Here is a 23373-nt window from a genome sequence, read left to right as displayed (position 1 = left end):
ATACCTCACGAAACCTCTTCACTCCCGCCTTTGGTGTTGCGGGTGATAGAGGCTTCCAACAAAGAGTTGGGTGTACCGTTGCTTCCTGCCTTAATCCAGGATGCGGAAACACTCAACACCCACTCAACAGGAAGTGTCGAAATTAATACCCATCTCAGAGAACCTAGCACCGTGGAAACTTCTGCCAGGTATTTCTATGTGGGTTCTGAAGACAGTAGAAAGAGGCTACAGAATTCAATTTGCTCGCCGCCCCCGCGTTTCAATGGCGTGTTTCCCACTACCGTAAAACCATAGAAGGCATGTCTACTGTGGAAAGAGCTGCAAAATCTCTTGGTCAAAGGGGCCATAGAACGTGTTCCCCTTCCAGAGAAAGAGTCAGGCTATTACAGCAGATACTTCCTGGTTCCCAAGAAGGGTGGGGGGTTGCGTCCGATTTTAGATCTTCGAGGCTTGAACCGCTCGGTCAGGGCATTCAAGTTCAAGATGCTAACTGTCAAGACGGTCGTGTCTCAGATCCAACATTATGATTGGCTGGTCACGATCGATCTCATGGACGCATATTTCCATATTGGAATTCTGCCACAGCACAGGAAGTTCCTGGGGTTTGCTTTCGGGGATGAAGCATTCCAGTATCGGGTTCTTCCATTCGGCCTAGCCCTATCACCCCACACATTCACGAAATGCATGGATGCAGCACTGGCTCCTTTGCGACTCCAGGGCATCCACATTCTGAATTACATAGACGACTGGCTGATCCTAGCACTAGTCTCAAGAACTGGCAGTTCAGCACAGGGATACTGTCAAATCAAATCAATCAAATCATTTTATTGTCACACTACCATGTACACAAGTGCAACAGTAGGTGAAATTCTTGTGTGCAGTTCCAAGCAACATAGCAGTCATGACAGTGATGAGACATATACCAATTACAGTAAAAAACATACTTGCACAACACAATTTACATATCACATGTACACATACTTACACAACACAATAATTATATACAATGTACAGTAGACAATACACAAAATATAGAATACACAATATACAATAAGTAAGGAGTATATGAAATATATATATATATATATAAGTAGTTGTATTGAGGAGAATATGTTGACAGTCCAGTGTGAGATTATAGATGAATAAAGTGCAGTGCTAATTATTGATCCTGATAGACCAAGTGTTCAACAGTCTGACTGCTTGGGGGAAGAAGCTGTCATGTAGTTGGCTGGTGCGGGTCCTGATGCTGCGATACCGCCTGCCTGATGGTAGCAGTGAGAACAGACCATGACTCGGGTGGCTGGAGTCTCTGATGATCCTCCGAGCTTTTTTCACACACCACCTTGTATATATGTCCTGGAGGGAGGGAAGCTCACCTCCGATGATGTTTCTGGCAGTTCACACCACCCTTTGCAGGGCTTTGCAGTTGTGGGCGGTGCTATTGCCGTACCAGGCGGTGATGCAGCCAGTCAGGATGCTCTCTACAATACTAGTGTAGAACCGTGTGAGGATGTGGTGGTTCATTCCAAACTTCCTCAGCCGTCTCAGGAAGACGGGGCGCTGGTGAGCCTTCTTCACAACGGCCTCAGTGTGGACGGACCATGTGAGTTCCTCAGTAATGTGGACACCGAGGTACTTGAAACTGCTGACTCTCTCTACCTGTGCTCCATTAATGGTGATGGGGCTGTATTCTCCATCTTTCTTCCTGATGTCCACTACAAGCTCCTTGGTTTTACTGACATTGAGGGAGAGGTTGTGCTCCTGATACCAGCGTGTCAGAGTGTGCACCTCCTCTCTGTAGGCTCTTTCATCATTGTCAGTGATCAGACCTACCACCGTCGTATCATCAGCAAACTTAATGATGGTATTGGAGCTATGTGTTGCCACACATTCATGTGTGTATAGTGAATACAGGAGTGGGCTGAGAACACAGCCCTGCGGGGCTCCAGTGTTGAGGGTCAGTGATGAGGAGAAGTTGCTGCCCATTCTAACCACCTGACGTCTGCCTGACAGGAAATCCAGGATCCAGCTGCATAGCGAGCTGTTTAAGCCCAGAGCCCGGAGTTTCTCATCAAGCTTGGAGGGCACTATGGTGTTGAATGCTGAGCTGTAGTCTACAAACAGCATTCTCACATATATGTTCCTTTTTTCCAGATGGGAGAGAGCAGTGTGTAGTGTAGATGCAATGGCATCATCAGTGGAGCGGTTGTTGCAGTAGGCAAACTGCAGTGGGTCCAAAGAGGTGGGCAGAACAGAGCAGATGTAATCTCTGATTAACCTCTCAAAGCATTTGCTGATGATGGGGTCAGAGCAACAGCACGCCAGTCATTTAAGCAAGTGATTGTGGCTTGCTTCGGTACAGGCACAATGGTTGATGTTTTGAAGCATGTGGGGACTACAGACAGGGAGAGGGACAGATTGAAAATGTCCGTAAAAACACCAGCCAGGTGATTTGCGCACGCTCTGATGACGCGGCCCGGAATGCTGTCTGGACCCACGGCTTTACGGATGTTCACCCGTCGGAAGGATCGGGTTACATCCACAAGACGGAGACTGTCTTGGCTCATCTCGGTTCTCTGGGTCTGAGACTCAACGTCGGGAAGAGCGTTCTTTCTCCTACCCACGGAATTACCTATCTGGGGGTTATATGGAATTCAATCACGATGAGGGCACAGTTGTCTCCCGCTCGTATTATGTCAATTCAGAACTCCCTGAGCAAACTCAGGCTAGGTCAAGGTTGCACTGTTTACCAGTATCAACAAATACTAGGTCTCATGGCATCTGCGTCCACGGTGATTCCTTTGGGCCTTCTCCATATGAGACTGTTTCAGCTGTGGCTAAGAGCCAGGGGATTTCATCCAAGGGCCGGTCCCCTAAGGCAATTAAGGGTTACGCGCCAAGCACTTCGTTCCCTTTCTATGTGGTTCAGACCCCGGTTTCTTACCTTGGGTCCCACTTTAGGTGCGTCATGTTGTCGCAGGATGCTAACGTCCAGCCCAAGGGGAATGGGAGGGTCACCAGCTCGATTTGCACATCAACTGCCTCGAGCTGATGGCAGTATTTATGGCCCTGAAATACTTCCTCTGACATCTGAGAGGCTGTCATGTCCTTGTGCGGGTGGATAACACAGCAGCAGTCTCCTACATATATCATCAAGGAGGTCTACATTCTCGCCACCTGAATCTGTTTGCACGTCGGATTCTCCTTTGGGCCCAGGGCGAGTTCCTATCACTCAGGGCGATTTATATCCCTGGACGCCTGAATATGGGAGCAGATTTTCTGTCGAGACAGAAGATGCCGACGGGGGAGTGGAAACTCCACCCCAAGGTAGTAAAACAAATCTGGGTGAGATTTTACAGGGCAGAAGTGGACCTCTTCGCCTTTCAAGAGACAACGCAATGTCCCCTATACTTCTCTCTGAGTCACCCAGCCCCCCTGGGTCTGGACACGATGGCGCATACATGGCCCAGAATGCATCTGTATGCGTTTCCCCCCACTTTCTCTGCTCCCGGGAGTCTTGGCCAGAGTTCGCCAGCAAGGGTCTTGCCTCTTACTGATAGCAATGCACTTGCCAAACAGAGTATGGTTCTTGGAGCTAATACCTCTCCTCGACGGCTCGCCTTGGGCGATTCCGGACAGGAGGGACCTTCTGTCTCAGGCACAGGGGATAATATTTCATCCCCGGCCCTTATTGTGGGAACTTCATGTTTGGCCCCTGAAGGGTCACAGGGCTTTCACCTGAGGTTATGGAGACCATTCTAAGTGCTAGGGTTCCCTCTACCAGAAGAATCTACGCCAATAAGTGGGGTGTCTTTGAAAGATGGTGCAGTTCACATGGTGCAGATCTAGTTAACTGCCAGATTGTTTCAGTTCTGGACTTTCTGCAGGGAAAACTGTCAGCAGGCTTATGCCCCACTACTCTCAGGGTTTATGTGGCCGCCATTTCAGCTTGCCACACCTTGATGGACGGGGTGCCTTTGGGGAGGCACCCTCTGCTTGCTCACGTCATTCGTGGAGCCATGCGACTGAGGCCTCCTGTTAGGACCAGGACTCCTTCTTGGGACTTGGCAATAGTCCTGGAGGGTCTGGTTGAGACCCCCTTTGAACCTCTAGAGTCAGCGTCCAACAGACTTCTGACTCTCAAGATGGTCTTTCTTATGGCGATCACCTCTCTAAAGAGGATTGGGGATCTACAGGCTCTGTCTGTTTTGCCGGCCTGTTTAGAATTTGTCCCAGGTATGGCTAAAGCAATTTTGCACCCTCATCCTGACTACCTTCCTAAGGTGCTTTCTCGACATTACATCCTGTCACTCTTGAAGCTTTCTGCTCCCTGCCACTTTGTAAGCAGGAAAGACTTCACAGACTTTTTCCAGTCCGTTCCCTTCAGACTTAAGTCCACCGCACTAGCCAGTGGCATAAGTCAGGGCAATTATTCGTCTGCCATGGGGGCCGCAACAGGGGGGTGGCCGCCACCAAGCAGACTATGTCGCATTGGGTGAGGGAAGCTATTGCCCTGGCGTGTGGTCAAGATTCGCCAGTAGGTATCAGGGCTCACTCCACCAGAGGGGTCGCCTCCTCTAAAGCCTTGGCTAGAAGGGTCCCCTGCAGCAAGTTTGAGATGCGGCAGGCTGGTCCTTTCCGCACACATTCATCAGATTTTAGAGTTTGGATGTTCATGCTACTCCAGGCTCTTATGTCCTTGAGTCGACATCTCAAGCTCATGTCTGAGACCTCTTGCGTTCTTGTGAGCACACTTCACAACCATAGGGGTCCGGACAGCCTCAATGCGGCAGCGTGGGTATTCTCCTTCCCAAAGCGTTTTTCTCAGTGCAGAATCCTAGTGAAGCTTTGTGTAAAGGGAACACCTCGGGTTATGTGGTGTAACCCTTGTTCCCTGAAAAAAGAGGAACGATTCTACGCTTCTTTGCCGCACTGGGATGTCCCAGGACTGCTCTTCAGAAAAACGATTTTTGACGACACGCTGGTGACGCATCTATTTATAGCCTGGCCACAGGTGCATCTAATGATCTCACCAGCCGAGGCTATAAATTCCGGTCAATGTTCATTGACGTGTTACACGCATATTCACAGCTGGTCACAATGTAGGATTGTTCCCAAAGCGCTTTTCTCAGCGCAGCTAAACAAAATAATTATTTTAATGTGCTGTTAAATGAGGTGATGAAACAATCTGATATATAAAGGTTCCAAAAAATTAAATTTCGTATTGTCACATGTTGCTAAAACCAACAGCACAATAAATATATAGCACACATGGGTATTGAGTAAAAAGGTGTAAAATGCATTGGTTACAATTTACAATAACGTTCCATTTGTTAACATTAGTTCACAGCATTAGTTAACACGAACTAACGATGAACAATACTTTTACAGCATTTACTCATCTTGGTTAATGTTAATTTTAACATATAGAAACACATTATATATATCAAAAGATGTACTGTATATGTTAACATTAGTTAATGCACAATGAACTAACTTGAACTAACAATGAACAATTTAATTTTTATTAACTAGCATTAACAAAGTTGAATAAATGTTGTAGAAAAAGATATTGTTTATTTTTAGTTCATGATACCTAATGCATTAACTAATGTTAAAGAATGGAACCTGATTGTAAAGTGTTACGCATCAATGCATTGCAATGCATCGATCTGAGATTGAACATTCAATGCATTGATTACAGACTGCATTAACTGAATATTATAATTAGTTAACACTTTATAATAACTACAATAAATGTTTAATTAGGCATATATAGTTCTCACTTTAGAATAGGTCACAGATCAGAAAAATCTGTTTGTGCTTTATAAAGACCTTTATTATGCATCCATTTAAATAAAAATAAATCTTCCAAAAACATTTATAAACATATTAAATAAGCATGAATGTTTCATCAAGGCACTACATATATAAATGTATTAGTCATTTCTTTATTAACTATGAATTAATGCTTTATTAATGTTCTCATGAGCCACTGGTTTGAAATAGGTAAGGATATATAAACATAATTAAATGCCCTATATATTAACTAATTACACAATAACTCTTAACAAAATTAAATTTAAATGAAGAAAATACTACTTGTTTATAACCTATTTATGTATTAACAATGCAGGAATAACTTTATAAATGAAGAATTAAGTCTTAACGAATAGTGTTCAAATCCTTTCTAATTAATTAATACTGTGTTATTATAAAGTGTTACCAATAATTATAATAATACCCAAATGTTACAGAGAAAATTAATTATGAAAAATTTGGCTTTATGTGTCATTATTCATGCGATTATGAATTATGACACATAAAGCTAAACTTGGCTTTAAGTCTCTACTGATACAGATTTAATTCCATCAATACAGAAAAAGGCATTTTGTTCATCAGTAGATGCACCTGTGATAAAAACAGATTATTAAATCGTTCCATAAATACATTTTGTTTTATTTCATAATGTAATAATAGGAGAATCCATAAAAAAATTCTAAAAAAATAACTAACAAACAAACAGAATTAAAACAAAAAGCATTAACTTCAAGGCCTACAATATTTATTAAAGCAAAAGTACTGATCATGGCAAACAAGAGGGCTTTTAAAATGAACTACTAATATCACAAGATTAATTGATAAGATTAACCATGAGAAAAATCAAGAAAGGCACAATGAACACAATATGACATTAACCAAGAACCTAACCTTTATATAAAAGACATGTCATTAAACAGACCAGGAAGACACGTGCAGTCAACACAAAAACTTCTTCAAACCCATCACATTGGCTTCATTATTTGGCTTTTTTATGTCAGAAAAAAACAGAAAGCTCATCAGTTTGAAAAAATGCCCCAAAAATGTTGCAGTAGTGGCTGAACTGGAAAATTGTACAACATTTTTTCGCTTTAGTGGAAATAGATTTCCTTAAATGGCACACAGTCTATGCAATACTAATAGCAAAATGTAATCAGTTCAATGGAAAGGAGGAGTTGAGAACCGGCTTGACGATGTAAATAATATTTTAATGAGAAACTTAAAAGACAACAACACACACTTTTTATTTATATGTAAATACTTACTGTGTCAGATAGCAATGTGACTGTTGTCATTTAGCTACTGAAAACAATGAGATATTAGGTCACATAAGAAGAATAAACAATCTTAAAGATGAAAACGCTTCATTACAGAATCAGATGACTAAGAAATGTACAGCAACCTAAAATTGCATAACCACATTTATGATTTTATTATGTGTCCCTGTGCCATTACAATGTATTACTTTTAAATTATTTTTGCACTTTAAACTGCTTAATTGCTTTTTAATGTATAAGATTTATCACAATATACTACAGACAGCACCTCTGTCCTGAATTTGCACTTTAGTTCATATCTGAAAGCCAACACTTTTAAGCACAATGTAAAAGTGTAAAAAGTTGAGCTGCATTGTTAATTTATTTTTATTTAATCTATTGAAGGACTTATTTCAAATTATTACTTTGTGATGAAAGGTCTTCATTTGGACAAGATAAATAGTGCTTAACCTGAATAAAAATGCAATGGACAGGCTGGCATAACTTTGCATGAGAGCACCTTATTATAAATGTGTTATACATTTTTTTTCAGACATTACTGATAATTTACATTACTAAATGAGTTATTCTTTATGGAACATGAAAATAAAACATTGTTTATTTTGGCACACCAGTCCAAACTGTAATCTGTATTGTTGTGAAAAGTTCACACTGATTGTAATCTAATCAAGTCATTTGACGTGGAGATATAGTCCAAAGCACTACTTCTGATACAATGTTAAAAACATTTATTTTTGTCTGTTAAAAAGCCAGTAATGTACAGTTTACACAGTATTAAATGTTTTTCATAATTACCATAATGTAATGTCTTTATCTTTATTTCTTTATCTTAATTTCAGGGCTTTTCACAGCAAATGTTGATATTTGTGATTCATTGTGATTCATTGTATATTAGATTGGAAGCCCTATAATACTAAAAAAAATAATTCTGAAATGAATCAGAATCTATGATTTTATGATCTATCTATTTTAATGTTTGTACATAATTGAACTCAAAATCTTAAGAGTTTCCAGCCAGAGGCAGTTGTACCAGTTGTACCAGTTGTACAAAGATGATGCGGTTTTACTGTACAAAATAAAATCATGCCAATCATTCTTTACTAAGAGCATGAGGTAAAATTTTATCTATATGTCTTTCCTTTTAGCGTAAATCTAAACGTGACTGTATACATTTTTTTAACTACTTCCTCCATCAGGTCATTTAAAAGGGATGCTTGGTGCTCATGAGTGAGATCTGCCATGAACATCATGTCTGTCTTTACTCTGCCATGGGCTCTGCTGATGCTGTCCTCCACAGTCACAGCCTCACACTTCTATGGAGGCTCAATGACATTCAGTCCAAAGAAAAAAGCTGATGGTACATTTATGGTAAGAATTCCTAATTTTAATTAACTAATTTAATTAATTATTATTTTTACATTTTTAATTAATTAAAAAAAAAGAAAAAAAACCTGGGTGAGGGGTGCAAAGTAATAAGACTACTGGAGAAAATGCTTATATTTTGATATCTACTTCTATTTTGTTTCCTAATTGAATATATACATATAATTATATAAATTAAAATGTATTAAAAGAAGTAAAACATTTTATTTTATTACATTTTCATAATTTTTTTATTTTCATAATTGTTTAATAATAAAATACAAATAAATATGATCAGAAAAACAATTGAAGTAAAAAGTCAAAATCAAAATAATATCTTATTTGGTTAATAAAATATTTTTTATTAAACATAATTAAAATGTTATAAACTATTAAATAAGTAAATGCATAATTTTTTTCTATACCATTATCATTAGGTTGATTCACATCAGGATAAGCTTAACTTCATTTTCAGGGTTACAGTTATTGGTGCATCACTCAATGCAAGTGGACCTCAGCTTTCAAAAATCAATTTCTAGGTGCCATTCTCAAAGTGTCTTTCATGATATTTTAGAATTTTTTTCCTATGTAAAAATTGCTTGATGAAGGTCACACAGATTTGTTTGTGCAAAAACTTGATAATTAATGCTATAAAACAGTTAGGTCTGGTCCTCGAATCTGATTGGACGAGAGACATTCCATGAGTACCGACGGTCTCGCACCATCAGCACTCGGACGCTTCACTGTGTGTATCACTCCGCTTGTGTTCATGCCGTTCTAAACTAAAGTGTTAGAGCAGTGCAGATCTGTTAAGAGCCATTGTATGTATTTTTTTTTACATTACATATGTTAGCCAGCAGGTGGTGGCAAAATATAGTTTTTGTGTGTAATATGAGCTAGTTAGATGACGTGAAGTGAATCCATTAGTCATTGATTACAGAGAACAGTGCTCTGTGATTTCTTGTATTACTACTACACTACTAAATCTAGGAAATATATTTAAATGTCTTTAAATGAACAACTTCATCATTAAGGCTCATCATAGCTGAGAGACCCAAAAGATTAATTACACAGACTCAGGGCGTTTACTTCTTACCAGAGTTTCCACATTGGAGAGGACGTGCTGTTTATAATGGCGCAGGACATTGCGGTTTCTATAATGAATGACTCTTGCGCACCAGCTACCGCAAAATAGGGAGAAATACCCCCTCTTGGATGGCTATTTTTCCACTGAGAAAGCTGATCTTCAGAAAGCTGACAGCATCTCTGCCTGGGAGTGGCAAGAGGTGATCGCACACGCTCAGTCTCTCTCGCTCTCTCTCTCTCTCTCTCTCTCTCTCTCTCTCTCTCTCTCTCTCTCTCTCACACACACACACATCCATCTTTGTTTATCCAATAACTTGCTAGAAACAGCACAAGCCATAATACTATTTCTGAAGTGAATTTTTTTAATTACTAACGGAGGCTTGGAAGCATCATTTGGTTTGAACCAGCAATGGCAGATTCTGATCTGTCGTGTAAGAATGTAGTTCCATGCAAAAATGTGTTATTTATGACTGTACTTTTTTTTTTAAACTACTTGTTCATAGAACTGTTGTACATAAGCAATATCACACTCGTAATTGTGCTATATGGGCCTACATCAGCATGCTGATGTAGGGCCATATCGTACTCTTGCTCGTGTGATATTGCTTAATTATCTCAGAGTGATTTGAGAGTATCAAAGAGCATCTTGGAATAAAAAAATAAAAAAATCTTTATTTTTATTTATCAAAAAATAAATAAAAGGATTTAACATGGACAAAATTTATTTTATTTTATAAATGACTATTGAAGAATCTTTGTTTCTTATTTATTGTATGCCATTAAATGTCTTTTTTAAAATCCCAAAACATTGTTTATTTTCAGATTTAAAATAGATTTAGAATTCCAGATTTTCAACATTGCCTCTTGTTGAAAAGATTTGTTCACTTCGCATTATCTCTTCTCTTATTTCAGATTTTTGTTTTTTAATTTAATGTGTGCAGAGATCTTTTTAGCACAAGTCATACTTAGTATTTTGAACCCCACTGTAATTCGAGGAAGCTTTTTGTTAGGTGTGAAGTAGCAGAATTTGAATTCCAGCAGTGTTATGTTGAGGTTTATCAGGAAGTACTAACTCCAGATTTCTTTAAAGAAATTGAATCAAAATGTATGTTATATTTCAGGTGGACATTCGCTTCAAAGCTGCCTATCATTCCTGTGATACATATGATGACTGGGTTTGCAGGTCTGGAAACTGTGGCAGTAAAAGCAGTTATGTGGGTGCTCGTATAGATTCCAGCACCAAAGGCGGCAGCTGGTGTCAGACAGAGGGGGTCATGAAAAGAACCATTCCCAACAATAACAGCCCATTTAGTCTACAGTAAGTACATACAAAGTATTAAGACACTTATGCCACACTTAAAAATGTTTACATTTACATTTATTAATTTGGCAGACAGTTTTATCCAAAGTGACTCACAAAAGAGAAATATTACTTCATAAGCGTAATTTAGCTTAAGGAGACAGTGGTACGAAAAGTGCCGTATAACAAAGATTCATTAGCATCAGAATAGTCAAGAAAGATTAAAGTGACTGGTTAAGTGCTCATGGAAAAGATGTGTTTTTTAGCCATTTTTTGAAGACAGAAAGTGAGTTTGTTTTAATAGAGATGGGAGAGTCATGTTGAACTAAACAGTATAGTGATCAGAGACATATAAAAAAGTAACAAGATTATTTTAGTTGGTACAGTTACGTGTAAAATTGAGGTCCAGCTGGTTGCCTGATCTGTGAGTTGCTGTAGTGCTTAGTCTTTCCAAGTCAAACAAGACCAGAAGAGCATGAAGATTAGTGGCCTGGGCCTTTTTTTGGTGTATGTTGGAATCTCCAAGAACCACAAGTGTTACCACATCCAGCTCCTCAAGAACATTTGCCAGCTGAACTGGAGGAAGATCGTTGACAACAACGTGGAGGGTGTGAACGTTCTTGAGGGTTGCATTATAGTAATAGCATGGAGTTCAAAGTAATTATTGTTACATTATTGAGTGTGGTGAAAAATTCCAGTTGTTTTGAATGAGCAAACCTGTTCCCCCAACCCTACCAGTATGTCGATTGTTGTGAGAGAAGTTGTTGTAGAGAACACCGGGTGCTGGTGTATCCTCTGGACGTATCCTTGTGTCTGTCAGTTTGAGGATACTGAGGGTGGACTGTGTGGCGAAGGCTGGAATGAAGTCAACTTTATTCACAGCGGACTGGCACTTCCAGAGTCCCACTGAGAAAGAGAGCAGGCGCTGAAAAGCAAAATGTCCGTGGGTTGCACCTTTATGCTACTTAGCACAACAAAGCTAGTCACGTGGGCAACTGAACCGAAACTAAGGGTAGCGCGAGGTGACAAGCATTTATGACTAGCAATTATGATCTAAATATATTATCTAAAAATAGCTAACCCGAACTAACAAAGAAAAATACATTTACAGCATTAATTCATTATAACAGTATAGCGAATGAAAAACCCCTTACAAAGTGATACAATAATTATATGCATGTGTCAACAGAAAAAGTAGCTGCTGCTGGATCTATAACACAATCACATCTGTTGGAAACTGGAATCTTCTCACGCACATTGACCTTGGATTGAGATCTGACACATCTCAGCCCAACAGATCTCCAGTCGCCACCACACTGCCTATTGTAAGGTAAAATCACCTCTACTCTGTTCTACTCTACCTCTAAATTTGAAAGGTAATTGGGCTTTTGTCTGTTTTGTCTTTTTAGCGTCTACTTTTTTTACAATGCAGCACTGTATTGATATTCTTCTTCTTTCTTCTTGTAAATTAAAACATACAAACTCCATTCTTTGTTTTGTACATAATTTCAGCCAATAGCAGAAGGGCAGGGTGTTTAAAAGTAATGAGAGCAGACACAGTTGTTGCAAATCTCTTTGGCTCTGTTAGTGAAACTGAAATTTTGTAATTTTTTCAATACATTTTGAAATCAATGAGATTGTTAAGAAAATGTTTATATTTTTATATTTTATACTGTATGTTTTAAGAAAATTATTTAATAATTTGATATAATATTTGTCATTGTTTTACATACTTTCTATCCATTTACTATGTATTACATATAACTGCATGTATATTTGAATTTACATTGTCTCTAACTATCATTTTACCCAAAACTTTAACACTATTCTTCAATGTTTACTTCAGGAAATGCAAATGCACATCTAGTTTTTGTTATTGTTTCATTTTAATGGTAATGCCTGGCAAACACATGTAAAGTTCATCTAATATACTGTACCTAAACATGTTGACTGTTGAAGAACCAACGCCAACTAATATACCTAAATTATAAAAATGTCAAAGTCATTTTAAGATAACTGTTTTTTAATTGTTTATAGAGTTCCTCAGAATTGCCCCAGGGATTACAATCTGTTGTCCTGTGATCAAGACCATGACAAGGTCAGGTGTAGATATGGAGTTTTCTCAGCTAATGAGTGTGGAATGTGCCATCAACATGCAGGATTCACACTGAACCAGGTGAGAATGAGACATTATCCTACAATATATTATAATGTCCCTATTACAAAAACAAAAAGAAACCAGCCCACTGTGAGCACAAAACTTGCAGCTATCTCACTTAACATGAAATACAATAAAGCAGTTTCTTCAGGAAGGTAAAAACAAAAATCAGTCCAACCAAAGAGAAATGTTAAGCAGTCCTGCTTTTGTCCTCCTTGTTTTATCCAGTCAACTAATAACCACTCACAGCCCTTCTAAATCTTAATCAAAAAGACACAGGAATATGTACAGTATTTAACAATTACACAATAGCATAACTCTATATTTGTGTATATTTTACAAGACAAAAATTCTGAAGAAAAAAATGCTTCAGTGTTATTTAGTGATTTTTTTCTTCATATGTGCTTCTGAAAGTATAAAGATATGAGGCTTATTACATGTTCGTTTCTTTGCTTTTTCAGAACACCTGTACTCTGTCATATAGAAACACTTCACAGCGTGGTGTTTATGCATTTGAGCTAGTGATGGAAGACTATCCCACCCAAAACATCAGTCTGAGATATTCCAGCAACACTTCAGTTATCAGAACCCCTTACAATACAAATCAATCTTCTTCCATTTCACCACTGAGCAGAATACCTCTCCAGTTTTCTTTGCAAGGTACTGTTCAGTACTTATCTGCCTTTCATTCATCATTCTGCTGAAACTTTTCTTCATAATTATGTTGTGGTTACAGTGGAAGACCCTGCACCATCTTGCATTGAGGGTCAATATCTACCCCGGTTCATCCACCCCACACCTTATCATGGAGAGCACATAAATGCTCGTGTGAATCAAGAGCTTGAGATCAGGGTAAAGGCCTCTGCAACCTCCTCAAGGTATCATGGAATAGTCTAAAAGTCTGTTTCACACTTCTATCTGAGCCCAAACTAGACCAAGCAAGATCTTGAATAGAACTTCAACATTTCAAACTTCCTTCTGAACTCAAACTAGATCTTCAGAATAACTTCAATATTTAACACTTCCTTCTGAACTCAAACTAGATCTTCAGATAACTTCTTCTGATAAACTTTATAATTAGTTGAATATTTGTAAACATTTGGAAAGCTTGTTTGCCATCCAAAACGAGATGTTGCTTTAATTATTTAATGATATTTAAAAAAAAATTTTCATCATCTAGCATCAGTGATGTGGTCTTTAGTGGACCCCTGAACAGCACAAAGCATACCACCACCACTGGGGAGTATGTGATTAACTGGACACCAATCGCAGACAACTTTGGCCAACATTTTCCAATTTGCTTCATTGCAGAAGGCCAAAATGGGTATGGATACACATTTAAATACTCTACAAAATATGTGCCATATCAAGTGTGGCTAATTAATGTAATATTTGTAACATTTTAGGTCTAGATCATACCAGTCTGAGATGAGGTGTGTCATTGTTGTGGTGAACACTGAAGGTATTACATTAATCTTTGAAATATGTGGGGAAAAGATCTTATGGACACTTTGGGATATTTGTTAATTTCAAAAAGTTTAAATAAGTCAATTAGTGCTTTTCTTCAAAAAATTCCCCATAGCCTACTTAATTTCTCATGCACTTGTAAATAACATTCTGGTAACAAGGAACTGTAACCCTCCACAGAATATTCTTATGATTGTTCTTTATTGTTCAAGGTCCAAAAGCAAACGTGACATGCACTAAGGACAAAATGACGGTGTCAGTAGAAAGGGCCACTATTACTGGTCTCCATGGCGGTCACCTGAGACTGAACAACGCATCCTGTGTAGTTTATTTCAATAACACCCATGTGTTTACTAATTTTTCTCTGAATGACTGCGGTACTCAGATAGAAGTAAGGCATTTATTGAGGTTTAATAAAGTGTTTCTCAACTGGTTTTTGCTTCAGGAACATTAAGGAGCAACCCAATACAGAATTAATTATCTATTTTGTTGCAATTTATTTAATGCATTTAGCAGTATTTTCAGTTGTTTGCTATCAGAACAGGCAAGCCACTTATTGTGGATCATAACCCACCAGTTGAGAACCACTGTTTTAAAATATATAAATTGGGGAAAAAAATCACTTGACCCTTTTCAGTTTTGCACTGCATCTAAATTACTTTTAAACATCTGCATCTTTTTAGGAGACTGACGACCATCTCATCTTCAAGAATGAAATCCTCACTTACGACAATCCAAACGATATCATAACCAGAAAACATAACATAGAAATTGAAGTCATGTGCAAGTACGAGAAAAAGAGCAGCGTTACTCTGAAATTTGATGCTCGCAGGCCAGCTATCAACTTCACAGAGAGAGGCTTTGGCTCATTCAGCTATCAGTTTGATTTTTATCAGTCTAGCAGTTTCTTCAACAGAAAAAGTCCAAACTCCTATCCACTGGAGTATGATGTGGGAGACACCATCTACATGAAGATTGAGCCTGTCAATCTGGTTCCAAACACTGAGGTCTTCCTAGAATCCTGTGCCGCTACACCCTATGATAATCCTAGTTATCCCATCTCTTATCCCATCATCAGGAATGGGTAAGATTTTAGATCATTTAAAAAGCAAAAAAAAGGTGATTTTTTTTATAAGTCTTCACATGTTTTGATTGCCATAAGGAAGTGAATAGTGATTCCAGTCTGTCAAGCTTGAAAAAGGACAAAAAAAAGTTTATAATACCATAGTAAAAGTAATTGAGACATGTGCAATATATTGTATTCCAAGCCTTCTAATGCAATACAATCACTTTGTGCATAAAATCATTAATTAAGCAATTAAATGAAATATGGCAGCATCGTCAATAACATAAAACCTCATTGGTTCTCATTGCATCTTATTGCCAAAAATCATCGTGTCATGTTAAATGTTTTGTCACTGGAAAAATGACTCTGTCACGCTACTGAAAAATTTAGTTAGATTAGAAGTTTAACTAATTCAGTTAGTTATTCCCCGACACTGTGCACCTAAGTGGTTGGTGTTTTTATATCCGCGAGGTTTGGGTAAATTAATGAAAAAAGTTATCCATTAGAAATTACTTCCATATTTTTATCAGATTACTTAACTAATTCCATCATCAAAAATGTAATGACATTACTTTAAGTTACTTTCTAAAAACTTTTTACAGACAACAAATAACAAAATGATGTCTATATTTCCTCTATATTGTCTCACTTGTGTCATACACTCTAGTTTAACTTATTCTGCCATGTGCACCTTTCAGCTGTCACAGAAATGCAAAAATATAACATAATTCATGTTTTAAATTGTACTTATGGATACAACACTATTTTAGAAATTTGTAACCCAAGTAATGTTCCTGAAAGTAATTAACTTAATTAAAAGTTAGTTACTGTAATCTGAATACTACAATTTAAAATGCAATATGTTGCACTATTTTTCAATTTAAAAGTTGTTAATTACAGTAACTAATTACTTCATAATCAGATTACCCCAACATTGAATATCAGCACTGACAGTTTTGTCCCACTTATATATCAAATCAAATTTTTCAATGTTTCAGATGCGGGGTTGACAGCACCGTTAGAATCCTTTCAAATCATGAGTCTAATGTGAGGTTCAGTATGGAGGCCTTCAAGTTTATTGGACAATATGACCAGGTAAGGATTGGAATATGATACTGAAGATCAGACATGCCCCATTTTACTGGAATTGTAAGTGAGTCTTTTTGATTTCTGTGTCCTGTTTATTCCGTAGGTGTTCATCAGCTGTTCCATCATCATATGTCAAGCGAACAATCCAAACACTCGCTGCACTCAGGGCTGCACCAACCGCACAGTAGCTCCAACAAATCTGCACATCCACAAAAGAGATGCTCCCCTTCAGACCGAAAGTCACTTCATCTCCCAAGGTCCTCTACGCATGAGGAGGAGTCCATCACTTACTCGTAAGTCACGAATACTGAAAGGCAGATACAATGGCTAGTCCAATTTATTGACTGATATTTGACCATTTTGAGATTGTGCAATTGTTCAATCAATAGATAAAGCTTTTAACTTTTAATGTCCCCTATTCACTTTCAGAGTTCATCAGCCCAAGCTTGAATCTGAACCTTGTTTTCATTGCTGGGTGTCTCCTAGCTGTGGTTGGCATGGTGTGTGGAGTGGTGGTCTACAAAGCCAGGGGGTCAAAGGTCAACTACCAGCGTTTGAAATCAGAAGAGATTTGATTGAATCAGTTTGATCTACAATCAGTAAATAAAAATATATATTTTTAGGGTGACAAGTTTATCGGTTAAGATTCAGTTCAATCAAAACATCTCTTTAAATGTGATTTTAAATGTTTTAAGCTTCTTCAACTAATGATATAACAAAATACAATACACAATTACTTGTAACAGTTTGTGTTCAGAATACATTATTTGTTAGATTCTACTCTGTTTAGTGTGTAATGCAAAATAAATTCTCTTAAAAAAACATTTGTTTTTATTTTAAAAATAATTAATATTATTAATATTAGCCAATTTGCATGTCTCCCATCATTCTCATTATATTTTTATGGGCTATATAGAATTAATAATTGAATTGTACCTAGGTTGTGCCTTTAATGAAAGCTCAGTGTTATGATTTCACTGTCTTGGTAGTGTTTTCTAAAATGCTTCATGGATTTTTATGGGAAAATGCAGAAAACAATATGTGTTTATCTTGTTTTGATGTAACAATTCCTCCTTTTCCATCATAATGTCTTTGAACAAATGTTAAAAAAAGAGGTACCTTACAGTCTTTATCAGTAGTACACTTAAATTGACCTCATCTTATATTTTAACAACGATATGCGAAAATTGTACTTTATGAACTTATTTTCACAGCTCACATGCTGTAGGTACAAAGTGATTATACACAAGTGAAATGAGATTTCCAGTTTCCTTACATTATGAAAGCGATCACATAATGTCTTCTGATATATATATATATATATATATATATATATATATATATATATATATATATATATATATACAGGGGTTAAATTGGGCCGGTACGGTCCGGATCTAGTGGTTCCTGGACCCCAGGTTGAGAACCACTGTTCTAGTCTATAAGATAACACTCCCCACCAAGGACAAGAAGGTAACATGTCCCAGCTGTCATCTGAATTTTTAATACATGGTTGCCACATCAGCTATATTTAGGGTTCCCCACCTCCGAAATCCCAATTTAACCCCTATATATATATATATATATATATATATATATATATATATATATATATATATATATGCTGAACACTAATGTCAGTCTCTTAATATTCTCTACATTTTGTTGAATCTGTCGGTGAGCTAATCTTCCATTGATATTGGAATACCATTTTAATGGTTTTAATTGCACTATACAAACTTTGCATTGAATTATACATACAAAAAATGTTGTGTTACAACACAAGGAAGTTTATTCAATTATATTGTGTGAAGAATCAATTATTATGTGTGGATAACTTTTTTGACGACATGAATTACACATAGGAGAAAATAGAAATGGTCAGAGTTGCAAAACCCAATCACATGAGGTTACGAAGGTCTAGGTTACAGATGTAACCTCCGTTCTCTGATGGAGGGAACGAGACGGTGTGTCGAAGAAGTGACACTAGGGGTCTCACTTGAGCGCCGAATATGCCTCTGATCTATGAAAAAAGGCAAATGGGAATTAGGCAGAAAGTATTTGCATACCCCGCCCTGGTATAAAAGCGGGCAAATATGTCGAGTTCATTCAGGAATTTTCTGAGGAGCCGGAATGGTCCGGCCACTACAGTGGCTCGGCTCAGCGACGTGGCCGGAAGGACACAATGTCTCGTTCCCTCCATCAGGGAATGGAGGTTACATCTGTAACCTAGACGTTCCCCGTCTGTCGCTCACTTCGACGTTGTGTCGAAGAATTGACACTAGGGGTCCAATTCAAATCATGCCATGCACTGAGCCGTGTACGTGTACTGCTGACACAAGAGCGGGCAGGTATATTTATGTGCAAAGGCGACCAGTTGTGTCAGGCTGCATGTAACCTTCCCCAATGCCCCATAAAAGACATCGGAGCCCTTTTGGTTACCCTAAGCAGGGGAACAAGGTGACGCTTGCCCATCTGGGAACGGGCCGAGCGTAGCCGGGCCTCTTTTCTCTCTATGTTTCTCAAATAGAGCAAAGCGGCTGGGGCCCTTACACGCATCGTGGGAAGGGGGTCTTACCCAGTGTCCTATTCTTTCAGGGGGAAATGACCCTGCGGAGACCACACCTGCCCAGCAACGAGGAGGTAAGTGGTGAGATACATCACATGGGCCCCTCAGGTCGCATGTGGAAAAAATGGCGCAGTGGTAGATCCAGCCTCAAGGAGGGGGGATTGCTACAGCAAGGCGACTGGAGGGCAGCTGGCACTGCCTAAGGGAGACGCGGGTCCACACGCAAGGGGACCATACCGCAGAAAATACACACAGGAGGAGTCCAGGCAGGACTGAAATGAAATGGCATCCACCACCCAGTGGGAGAGCCTCTGTTTGGAGACAGTGTTCCCTTTACGCTACCCGCCAAAGCAGACAAAGAGCTACTCAGAACATCTAAAGCCCTGCATGTGGTCCAAGTAGGTACACAAAGCACGTACCAGACACAGCAACGAAGGGGCTGGGTCTGCCTCCTCCCGGGGCAGCGCTTACAGGTTCACCATCTGGTCTCTGAATGGCGTGGTAGGAACCTTGGGCACATAGCCCGGTCGCGGTCTTAGGATCACATGACCGGACCGAACTCCATGCAGGCATCGCTAACAGAGAACGCTTGCAGGTCCCCGACCCTCTTAATGGAGGCGAGCGCGATCAGCATGTCGTATTTAGAGAGTCCAACTGATTCTAGCGGCTCAAAGGGGGTCTCTGAAGGCCCGTGATGACCACTGAGAGATCCTAGGAGGGGAACAGGCTTGGCCGGGAAGGATTTAACCTCCGGGCGTCTCTTAGGAACCTGATGATCAAGTCGTGCTTACCCAAAGACTTGCCGTCTACTGCATCGTGGTGGGCCGTGATAGCAGCAACATACACCTTCAAGGTGGATGGGGACAGCCTCCCCTCCAACCTCTCCTGCAGGAATAGGAGCACTGACCTAACTGCGCACCTCTGTGAGTCTTCAGCGTGGGAAGAACACCAATTCGTGAACAAGCGCCACTTCAGGGCGTAAAGTTGCCTGGTAGAGGGGGCTCTGGCTTGGCTGATCATGTCTACGACGGCTGGTGGTAGAGCAGCTAGATCTTCCATGTCCCATCTAGGGGCCAGACGTGGAGGTTCCAGAGGTCTGGATGTGGGTGCCAGAGCGTGCCCCATCCCTGAGAAAGAAGGTCCTTCCTACTGGGAATTTGCCAGGGAAGGGCTGTTGCGAGGAGTACGAGGTCCGAGAACCAGGCCCGGGTGGGCCAGTAAGGAGCCACTAAGGTGACTTGCTCCTCGTCCTCCCTGACCTTGCACAGCACCTGTGCAAGAAGGCTCACTGGGGGAAATGCATACTTGCGCAGCCCCGAGGGCCAGCGCGTCTGCCCCGAGGGAAGCCTCTGTTCAGGCATACCAGAGTGGGCAATGGGATGTCTTTTGGGAGGCAAACAGGTCTACCTGGGCTTTGCCGAACCGTTCCCAAATCAGCTGAACCGACTGGGGGTGAAGCCTCCACTCTCAACCGGGCCAACGTTGTTGTGACAGCGCGTCCGCCATCGCATTGAGGTTGCCGGGGATGCTAGTGGCACGCAGCGACCTGAGTCACGGCTGGCTCCAAAGGAGGAGACATGTGGCGGGAGCATACGCTGCCATGGCAATTTATGTATGCTACCATGGTGGTGCTGACCGACCTGACTAGGAAGTGTTTATCTCGAACTAACGGGAGAAAGTTCCGCAGGGCAAAAAAATACAGTCAGCAACTCTAGGCAGTTGATGTGCCAGTGCAGCGGGGCCCCTGTCCAACAGCCCGCGGCTGCGTGCCTGTTGCACATGGCGCACCAGCCCGATCTGGAGGCGTTGGTGCGCCAGAGGTCTGTCCAGGTTTTGAACATTTGCCGGCAGGCGGGGGTGACTGTGCGTGCCATGGCGCCATGCTCATCTCGGGACTCGAGTCTGAAGCCAGTGCTGAAGCGGTCTCATATGCATCAACCCCAGCGGTGCGACTGCCGCGGAGGATGCCACGTGCTAACATCGAGACTGAGTCTAACTCCATGCCGAGAAAAGAGATACTCTGAACCGGGGTGAGTTTGCTCTTTTCTCGGTTGACCTGAAGCCCAAGCGGCTGAGGTGCCTGAGCACCTGGTCAGTGTGAGTGCATAGTAACTCTCGGGAGTGGGCCAGTACGAGCCAGTCATCGAAGTAATTGTGTATGCGAATGCCGGCTTCTCAGAGCGGGGCAAGAGCTGCCTCTGCGACTTTCGTGAAGCCGCGGGGGGACATAGACATGCCGAAGGGGAGGACTTTGTACTGATACGCCTGACCGTCAAATGCAAACCGTAGGGAGGGTCAGTGTCGAGGCAGAATTGAGGCCGTCAATGTTGACGATGTTGTCCTATAGGCCTTGGAGGGGAACACAAGGCGACCCCGCCAGGTGGTACAGTTTCGGTGCATAGGTGAAGCGCAACAGCCCTATCCACCTGAGGAATCGTCGTGTACCCGTGGGCCGCTCCGCCGTTGAGGTTAGCGAGAGCGGATGAGCGAATGGCTTTGTGACATGTGGAGAGCGGTGCCCTCCTTGCATACGTCAGCTCATCATGCACCTCCGGGAAAAATGGGACCAGGGGGGGCGGCTGTGAGCGGCGCGCAGCCCCCAGGAACCAGTCATCCAACCTTGATGGCTGTGGGGAGGACGGAGGGTTCCAGTCCAGCCCCATGCTGGCGGCAGCCCGGGCAAGCATATCGGACATCTGCGCGTCGGCCTCAGCCTGGGCATGCAGGGGAACTCCTCAGTGGCAGACGCCTCGCTCTCCAATGCAGAGGCGAGCTCATCCACCTCAAGCCCTAGAGGATAGACAGACTGGCCGTGGGGCGAGCTGCTGTTGCCTCGAGCCCGGACGGGATTCAACAAGCGTGCCGGTGGGCGGGTTGCACCCCCAGATCACCTCCATCGCCAGCCGCACCGTCCTCAATCCTGTGGGAAGAAGGGCAATGCGGGGAGTGGCTGGAGTGGCGTGCTTTCGGTTGAAAGCAGGCCATGACCGCAACGTTGCCATGGTCATCTTCTCGCAGTGAGAACATGAACCATCCACAAACGCTGCCTCGGTGTGATCGCAACCCAGAAACACGAGCCAATGCCTGTGGCTGTCTGAAGCGGAGAGCACTCTATTGCATCCAGGAACTACGCAGGGGCGGAAGGGTGAAAAGGACGTTCAACGCCAGCTGCATATTTGCACTTTTAGAGGAAATAACTCTTTTAGAGAAAATCACTCTTTTATAACTCTTTAAGTTTCTTGTGCTGTCGAAGCACCCAGGGGCAAAGTGCACCGTGCAGAGAAGGAGAAATCCGCTGTAATCTGCCGTCGAATCCAGCAGGCAAGCGGAGAAGGAGAAAGCCGCTGTAATGCACCATCGAATCCAACAGGCAAGCGTCAGAGGAAAACAGGAACAGGTGTGTAACTCGCAGCTGACTGCAACACGACCATCGGCTCCGGAGAAGATTTCTGAATGAACTCTACGTATTTGCCCACTTTTATACCCGTCTGGGGCGGGGTATGCAAATACTGTCTGCCTAATTCCCATTGGCCTTTTTTCATAGATCAGAGGCATATTCGGCGCTCAAGAGAGACTCCTAGTGTCACTTCTTCGACACAACGTCGAAGTGAGCAACATACGGGGAACAAAAATCAACAAGAGGAATAATTCTAAAAGTTAAAGTGGTTTTACAAAAAACTTTGCAACAGTTAAAGGTCGAGCAAGGAGGTAGCGGGAACAGGATGAATAGTAAACATAAAGTTTGTCACTCTCTCTCTCGAGCGGAGCCTCCGGCACCCCTTTTCTCACTCTCCCACAGATCAGCTGATTCAGCGTTAGCCGTGCACCATTAAGGCCCAGTCACGCCCTCCTCCTTGTAACAAACATTTAAAAAATATTTGCCAAAATACACAATTGTTGAACTGCCTATGTGACAAAAGCAAATCAAAATCTTTCCATGCCAACAAAAGGGAGAAACTTCCTTCTGAAAAATGTTTTATAATCACATAAAAAGTGTACATGCATGAGCTTGACCAGATCATTTTTCTGAAAGTAATGCATACACATTAAATATTTCCTTAAATTACAACAGAAGTATATATATATATATATATATATATATATATATATATATATATATGCACCAATCAGACACAACCACCTGCCTAATAATAACGTTTTCATCCACAGAACTGCCAC

General features: G+C 40.9%; 1 protein-coding gene across 1 annotated transcript; it reads left to right on the top strand.

The window, feature by feature from the left end:
- Window positions 1-12740: 12740 nt before the first annotated feature.
- LOC127634383 (CUB and zona pellucida-like domain-containing protein 1) lies at window positions 12741-17200 on the top strand. Its single transcript, XM_052113921.1, has 11 exons — window positions 12741-12757; window positions 12883-13021; window positions 13465-13663; window positions 13740-13881; window positions 14184-14327; window positions 14410-14465; window positions 14683-14861; window positions 15154-15554; window positions 16535-16631; window positions 16729-16918; window positions 17055-17200. The coding sequence occupies exons 1-11, from the start codon at window positions 12741-12743 to the stop codon at window positions 17198-17200; spliced, it is 1710 nt and encodes a 569-aa protein (XP_051969881.1).
- Window positions 17201-23373: the final 6173 nt, after the last annotated feature.

This window comes from Xyrauchen texanus, chromosome 41, assembly GCF_025860055.1.
Source record: "Xyrauchen texanus isolate HMW12.3.18 chromosome 41, RBS_HiC_50CHRs, whole genome shotgun sequence".
NCBI classification, from domain to species: Eukaryota; Metazoa; Chordata; class Actinopteri; order Cypriniformes; family Catostomidae; genus Xyrauchen; species Xyrauchen texanus.
This window is presented reverse-complemented; position numbering and strand designations above follow the sequence as displayed.